Source organism: Pseudophryne corroboree, chromosome 12 (genome assembly GCF_028390025.1).
Source record: "Pseudophryne corroboree isolate aPseCor3 chromosome 12, aPseCor3.hap2, whole genome shotgun sequence".
NCBI lineage: Eukaryota > Metazoa > Chordata > Amphibia > Anura > Myobatrachidae > Pseudophryne > Pseudophryne corroboree.
This window is the reverse complement of record NC_086455.1, coordinates 9,354,492-9,362,795: the sequence shown is the minus strand read 5'-3', so window position 1 is coordinate 9,362,795 and position 8,304 is coordinate 9,354,492. Positions and strand designations below refer to the sequence as shown.

Genomic DNA, 8,304 nt, shown 5'->3' with positions numbered 1-8,304 from the left:
GTCTTATTATATTCTGTACGGTGTAATCTGAGGAGAGGGATATGGAGAAATGTTACATGTGGTAGAAGATGAGACAGGCGGCAGTAACTAATATACACCCGGACAGCACCAGTCTTATTATATTCTGTACGGTGTAATCTGAGGAGAGGGATATGGGGAAATGTTACATGTGGTAGAAGATGAGACAGGCGGCAGTAACTAATATACACCCGGACATCACCAGTCTTATTATATTCTGTACGGTGTAATCTGAGGAGAGGGATATGGAGGAATGTTACATGTGGTAGAAGATGAGACAGGCGGCAGTAACTAATATACACCCGGACATCACCAGTCTTATTATATTCTGTATGGTGTAATCTGAGGAGAGGGATATGGGGAAATGTTACATGTGGTAGAAGATGAGACAGGCGGCAGTAACTAATATACACCCGGACAGCACCAGTCTTATTATATTCTGTACGGTGTAATCTGAGGAGAGGGATATGGAGGAATGTTACATGTGGTATAAGATGAGACAGGCGGCAGTAACTAATATACACCCGGACAGCACCAGTCTTATTATATTCTGTACGGTGTAATCTGAGGAGAGGGATATGGAGGAATGTTACATGTGGTATAAGATGAGACAGGCGGCAGTAACTAATATACACCCGGACAGCACCAGTCTTATTACATTCTGTACGGTGTAATCTGAGGAGAGGGATATGGAGAAATGTTACATGTGGTAGAAGATGAGACAGGCGGCAGTAACTAATATACACCCGGACAGCACCAGTCTTATTATATTCTGTACGGTGTAATCTGAGGAGAGGGATATGGAGGAATGTTACATGTGGTATAAGATGAGACAGGCGGCAGTAACTAATATACACCCGGACAGCACCAGTCTTATTATATTCTGTACGGTGTAATCTGAGGAGAGGGATATGGAGGAATGTTACATGTGGTATAAGATGAGACAGGCGGCAGTAACTAATATACACCCGGACAGCACCAGTCTTATTACATTCTGTACGGTGTAATCTGAGGAGAGGGATATGGGGAAATGTTACATGTGGTAGAAGATGAGACAGGCGGCAGTAACTAATATACACCCGGACAGCACCAGTCTTATTATATTCTGTACGGTGTAATCTGAGGAGAGGGATATGGAGGAATGTTACATGTGGTATAAGATGAGACAGGCGGCAGTAACTAATATACACCCGGACAGCACCAGTCTTATTACATTCTGTACGGTGTAATCTGAGGAGAGGGATATGGAGAAATGTTACATGTGGTAGAAGATGAAACAGGTGGCAGTAACGAATATACACCCGGACAGCACCAGTCTTATTATATTCTGTACGGTGTAATCTGAGGAGAGGGATATGGAGAAATGTTACATGTGGTAGAAGATGAGACAGGCAGCAGTAAGTAATATACACCCGGACAGCACCAGTCTTATTATATTCTGTACGGTGTAATCTGAGGAGAGGGATATAGAGGAATGTTACATGTGGTATAAGATGAGACAGGCGGCAGTAACTAATATACACCCAGACAGCACCAGTCTTATTATATTCTGTACGGTGTAATCTGAGGAGAGGGATATGGGGAAATATTACATGTGGTAGAAGATGAGACAGGCGGCAGTAACTAATATACACCCGGACAGCACCAGTCTTATTATATTCTGTACGGTGTAATCTGAGGAGAGGGATATGGAGAAATGTTACATGTGGTATAAGATGAGACAGGCGGCAGTAACTAATATACACCCGGACAGCACCAGTCTTATTATATTCTGTACGGTGTAATCTGAGGAGAGGGATATGGAGGAATGTTACATGTGGTATAAGATGAGACAGGCGGCAGTAACTAATATACACCCGGACAGCACCAGTCTTATTATATTCTGTACGGTGTAATCTGAGGAGAGGGATATGGAGAAATGTTACATGTGGTATAAAATGAGACAGGCGGCAGTGACTAATATACACCCGGACAGCACCAGTCTTATTATATTCTGTACGGTGTAATCTGAGGAGAGGGATATGGAGAAATGTTACATGTGGTATAAAATGAGACAGGCGGCAGTAACGAATATACACCCGGACAGCACCAGTCTTATTATATTCTGTACGGTGTAATCTGAGGAGAGGGATATGGAGAAATGTTACATGTGGTATAAGATGAGACAGGCGGCAGTAACTAATATACACCCGGACATCACCAGTCTTATTATATTCTGTACGGTGTAATCTGAGGAGAGGGATATGGAGGAATGTTACATGTGGTAGAAGATGAGACAGGCGGCAGTAACTAATATACACCCGGACAGCACCAGTCTTATTATATTCTGTACGGTGTAATCTAAGGAGAGGGATATGGAGGAATGTTACATGTGGTATAAGATGAGACAGGCGGCAGTAACTAATATACACCCGGACATCACCAGTCTTATTATATTCTGTACGGTGTAATCTGAGGAGAGGGATATGGGGAAATGTTAAATGTGTAGAAGATGAGACAGGCGGCAATAACTAATATACACCCGGACAGCACCAGTCTTATTATATTCTGTACAGTGTAATCTGAGGAGAGGGATATGGAGGAACGTTACATATCCATCCTTCTTTCCTTCTGATCATTACATTCTCATGAATTAGCAGTTGTGGACACTCACACTGTGTAATATATATATGTGTGTAACATCACATCAGTATCACATTGCCACACAGGGTTGTCCAGATTTGTGTCATCCAACAGGGAGTTTTCAGATTTGGGGACCTCGAAGTGTCAGGGCATGGAGCTTAGCCCCGCCCTGTAATACCAATGAAGCCACGCCCCCAGGCTCTGATTGGCCTGCACTTCAGTCTACTGTAATGCAGGGGTGACCATCATGGTTCACCTACAGATGGTTTTATACCATCGAGGTTATCAATCGTTGGTACCATGGATGGTGACCATTGATGGACAACCCACGATGGCCATCCCTACTGCAGATGCATGTTATCAGTATTCCATACTTACCCTTTTCCATACTAGGTATCACATCTTTCTCTTCTGCATAGAACGGCAGCTCTAGAAGATACAAATAGTAATATGAAGTGTTAGTTGTCTGCGACCAAGTGATAAAATACAGTGCATATAAATAGTCTACACACCCTAAAATTGTGGGGTTTTGTGGTGTAAGCCTAAATTCACAAAACACAATGTCAGACCCATAATATTCAATGGAAAAACAAATAGGAAACTGTAAGTAAGAAGCCCACAATACCCTGGTTGCAGAAGTAAGCACACCCTTTCATAATGCTGATGCTTCTTTGCTCAACGCTAGTACATGACAATCCAAATCATAATCAGAGGTAATTAGCCAGTGCCGTAACTAGGCATTTTAGCGCTGTGTGCAAGAACTGACATTGGCGCCCCCCCCCCCGTACAAGATAGGCGCAGTGCGCGCCATAGGCGCGCGAAAAACATATAGGGGTGTGGCTTCACGGGAAGGGGCGTGGCAACAAAATAATAGCAATTCATACTACGGTGCACAGTAGTCTCCATTATTCAAATTACGCTGCACAGTAGCACCGCTACACCAGGTAGAGCCACTTTTATACATTACAGCAGACAGCGTCCCCCTTTTTACACATTGCGGCAGCCAGTCCCCCTTTTTACATATTGCAGCAGCCAGGACCCCTTTTTACACATTGCGGCAGCTAGTCCCCCTTTTTACACATTGCGGCAGCCAGGACCCCTTTTTACACATTGCAGCAGCCAGTCCCCCTTTTTACACATTGCGGCAGCCAGGACCCCTTTTTACACATTGCGGCAGCCAGGACCCCTTTTTACACATTACGGCAGCCAGGACCCCTTTTTACACATTACGGCAGCCAGGACCCCTTTTTACACATTGCGGCAGCCAGTCCCACTTTTTACACATTGCGGCAGCCAGTCCCACTTTTTACACATTGCGGCAGCCAGGACCCCTTTTTACACATTGCGGCAGACGGGACCCCTTTTTACACATTGCGGCAGACGGGACCCCTTTTTACACATTGCAGCAGATGGGACCCCTTTTTACACATTGCGGCAGATGGGACCCCTTTTTACACATTGCAGCAGATGGGACCCCTTTTTACACATTGCGGCAGATGGGACCCCTTTTTACACATTGCAGCAGATGGGACCCCTTTTTACACATTGCGGCAGATGGGACCCCTTTTTACACATTGCGGCAGACGGGACCCCTTTTTACACATTGCGGCAGACGGGACCCCTTTTTACACATTGCGGCAGATGGGACCCCTTTTTACACATTGCAGCAGACGGGACCCCTTTTTACACATTGCGGCAGACGGGACCCCTTTTTACACATTCAGCAGATGGGACCCCTTTTTACACATTGCGGCAGACGGGACCCCTTTTTACACATTGCGGCAGACGGGACCCCTTTTTACACATTGCGGCAGACGGGACCCCTTTTTACACATTGCAGCAGATGGGACCCCTTTTTACACATTGCGGCAGACGGGCCCCCTTTTTACACTTTGCGGCAGATGGGACCCCTTTTTACACATTGCAGCAGATGGGACCCCTTTTTACACATTGCAGGAGAGAGAGAGAGAGAGAGAGGGGGGGGGGATATACTTACCTTCTCCCCGCTGACAGGCTCCTCGTGCATCTCCCTCTCGGTGCAGTGTGAAGTCAGTTGAGAAGGAGGAGGAGGGAGGGGGAGCAGAGAGCTGCAGCAGCGCTATTTGATTGGTAGTAAGCGTTGCTGCAGCATCCCCCTCTCCTACCGTATTGGCTGCCCGGCGCTGCTGTGGATGCTGGGATGCATCCACAGCAGCGCCGGGCAGCCAATACAGAAGGAGAGGGGGATGCTGCAGCAGCGCTTACTACCAATCAAATAGTGCTGCTGCGGCTCTCTGCTCCCCCTCCCTCCTCCGCTGCCCGGCGCTCCTGTCTTCTCTCCTCCAGCGCGGCGCACGGCGCAGTTCAGAGGCGGCATATAATGAGTCAATTTGACTCATTACATGCCGCTGGCCGTTGCGCCCCCAGGGCAACTGCGCTGTGTGCCAAGCCCCCTTGGCACACACGTAGTTACGGCCCTGTAATTAGCATACTCCAGTCAGCTGCTGCAATGATTAGGAATAACCCTAATAAAGAACAGCTGCTACTGTAGGCTCTGATTACAGTTTTCTTGTTTCCATCCTATTAGGTCTCTGGGACTAACTCAGACCTGATCGCAACAGCAAACTTTTTCTCTAATGGGCAAAACCGTGGAGGTAATTCTAAGGTGATCGCAGCAGGATCTTTGTTAGCAGTTGGGCAAAACCATGTGCACTGCAGGGGGGGGCAGATATAACGTGCAGAGAGAGTTAGATTTGGGTGAGTTATTTTGTTTCTGTGCAGGGTAAATACTGGCTGCTTTATTTTTACACTGCAATTTAGTTTTCAGTTTGAATACACCACACCCAAATCTAACTCTCTCTGCACATGTAAAATCTGCCTCCCCTGCAGTGCACATGGTTTTGCCCAACTGCTAACAAAATTCCTGCTGCGATCAACTTGGAATTACCCCCCCATGTGCAGTGCAGGTGGGGCAGGTTTCCAATAAAAACTCAGTCTCAATGAGGCTTCCACTTGAAAGTAATTCAGTCTTTAAGTCCACGTTAATATATGGGTTGTTAGTATAGCACTGTTAATTAGGCATGCAGCTTTTCCAACTTGTAAGCACTTTTTAAAACAGTAATTTAATGTCCACATGCAATGCAGCAATTATGTTAAAATCCAGCAATCACTTAGAGTACACTATACAATGCACCCAAATATGTACCTCTCCTTATTACTGTAAAGGCAAACAGTTTTTTTTATCTGGATCTCAAGCTGGTAGCTGGGCTCCTGTTTTTCTCCCCTTAGCACTGGGACATAACAGTTCAGCAATGGATCGGCCGGGAAAAGAAGGTTTAAAAGTAACCAGATAAATGCTGCAGTGTTTAGGAGTGCTCTCTTGTCCAACAAACGCGTTTCCCCGCCTCCGGATCAGTGTCAGTGGCTTCCTCAGTGTCAGAGATGCCTGCCTATTGCCTCAAGTCTTTAAATATTGGATTTCCCGATTTGCGCATGCGCAGTACACATGCAGGTCAAACCTCCTTCTCAATGGCGCTGTCTGGGCATGTGTAGCTCAGAGACTATCACTCCAAGCCTCATTCTCATTTTTATTAATCAGGAAGTGCTCCACGGGCTTGGTACCACAGATTGGACCATCTCTCTTTCTCAATATATTAAAACAACAATATATCCCTCAACTTTACACATTATTAATAACCAAAAACAATTTGTATATATTGCACATTTATTATTCACACACTGCCATTACTCCCAATAAATTGTTATTATTTCTGCGCCATCTAGTGGCATACATTTAGATTATAAAATTGACCAAATATATTCTGCATCTATATTACACATTCATTGTGATTGTAATTTTCATTATTATTTAATATTTAATAGTTTATTATTAATCATTAATATTTTATTGACATGTGATCATTACCTACCTTATAAACAGACATCATAGTAAGCTTCACCCCATAATAACTTATATGCATTTTTCTATATTGTTATCTTATTTTTAGTATTCAACAATATCTGTTTATTTCTACTCTTACTCCTTCAATCCATTACCCTTTAAGTTCATATTTATGTATATCCCATATAGACAGTATGAAACCACTTTACACCATTAACATATATGCAGTTCTTGATCCTCACCCCACAAACTCCGTTTAATTCTACCGTATCATTTAAGCAGTCCGGCACCAACATGTTCATTTTATAAATCCAGTATGCTTCTCTCCTACATAAAAGGCTATAACGATTCCCTCCTCGTGTCGTATTTTTTATTTGTTCTACAGATGATATCATCACACTTTTATCAAAATTAGAATTTTGACACTGTATTATATGGCTGGACAGTGGGTGCCTTACTCCTTTAGATACGTTCCGTCGATGTTCCATATACCAAATATGCATAGTTCGTGTGGTCCTCCCAATATATTGTTTACCACACGGGCAACTAATCACGTATATAACATACATAGAATTACAATTCAGAAAATTCTTTATCTGAAATTCTTCACCAGTATTAGATGATATAAATACCGTACTTTCAATGGTAAGTTCTTACAAGACGCACAATTCAACTTTCCACATTTATGAAAACCTAATGGTTTCTCAGGAAGTTCATATTTATGTATATCCCATATAGACAGTATGGAACCACTTTACACCATTAACATCTATTCAATTTCCTGGTAATGTATGATTGCCATCACCTGTGGTGAAACACCTTTCTTATCAATTACCCAGCTCACCACAGGTGATGGCAATCATACATTACCAGGAAAGTCCAGGAACAGAGCATTTTCTCCCTCATGGAGAGGGTCAGGTAGGCAAGTATGCATATAATACAGTGTCAAAATTCTAATTTTGATAAAAGTGTGATGATATCTGTAGAACAAATAAAAAATATGACACGAGGAGGGGATCGTTATAGCCTTTTATGTAGGAGAGAAGCATACTGGATTTATAAAATGGACACGTTGCTGCCGGGCGGCTTAAATGATACGGTAGAAGTAAACGGAGTTTGTGGGGTGAGGATCAGGAACTAAATATATGTTAATGGTGTAAAGTGGTTTCATACTGTCTATATGGGATATACATAAATATGAACTTAAGGGGTGATGGATTGAAGGAGTAAGAGTAAAAATAAACAGATATTGTTGAATACTAAATATAAGATAACAATATAAAAAAAATGCATACAAGTTATTATGGGGTGAAGCTTACTATGATGTCTGTTTATATGGTAGGTAATGATCACGTGTCAACAAAATATTATATAAGTATACCGACACATGATATATCGGTGTCCCGCACTCACCTATATGAATAGATAACACGTTGCTCCTCTTTGTCAGTCTGCGGGTGGGAGATGTGACATCACAGTGATATCTCCCAGAATCCTCCTGCTTAGCTGACGTAACTCTGTATGTAACTGATGTATTGAAGTCCTGCACTTCCTTCTCATCTCTGTAGAAAGCAAACTGTAGTCCTGTAGTAGCTGTGACCGGAGAACGTGTTGTGTCACAGGTCAGAGTCATCTCATCGCCCTCTGTCACTGATGATGGACTACTTCTTATATGTGGAATACTAATAATAACTGAAAGAGATGATTAAAAAAAAATACTGGGTACAGTGACATGTGGGTCATATACAGTCAGCAGGTGCTACACAGAGACACAGTTCACATGT

At 43.3% G+C, this 8,304-nt stretch overlaps 1 protein-coding gene across 1 annotated transcript in view; it reads right to left on the bottom strand.

Moving 5' to 3' along the window:
- Window positions 1–1,273: 1,273 nt before the first annotated feature.
- Window positions 1,274–8,304, bottom strand: part of LOC134980785 (hemicentin-1-like) — a 102,533-nt gene continuing 95,502 nt past the window's right edge. The window contains exons 13-15 of the mRNA XM_063947752.1: window positions 7,934–8,212; window positions 3,019–3,069; window positions 1,274–1,359 (exon numbers count right to left, since the gene is read on the bottom strand). Coding sequence (XP_063803822.1) covers window positions 1,274–1,359; window positions 3,019–3,069; window positions 7,934–8,212 — 416 coding nt within the window. The remainder of the gene's footprint in view (window positions 1,360–3,018; window positions 3,070–7,933; window positions 8,213–8,304) is intronic.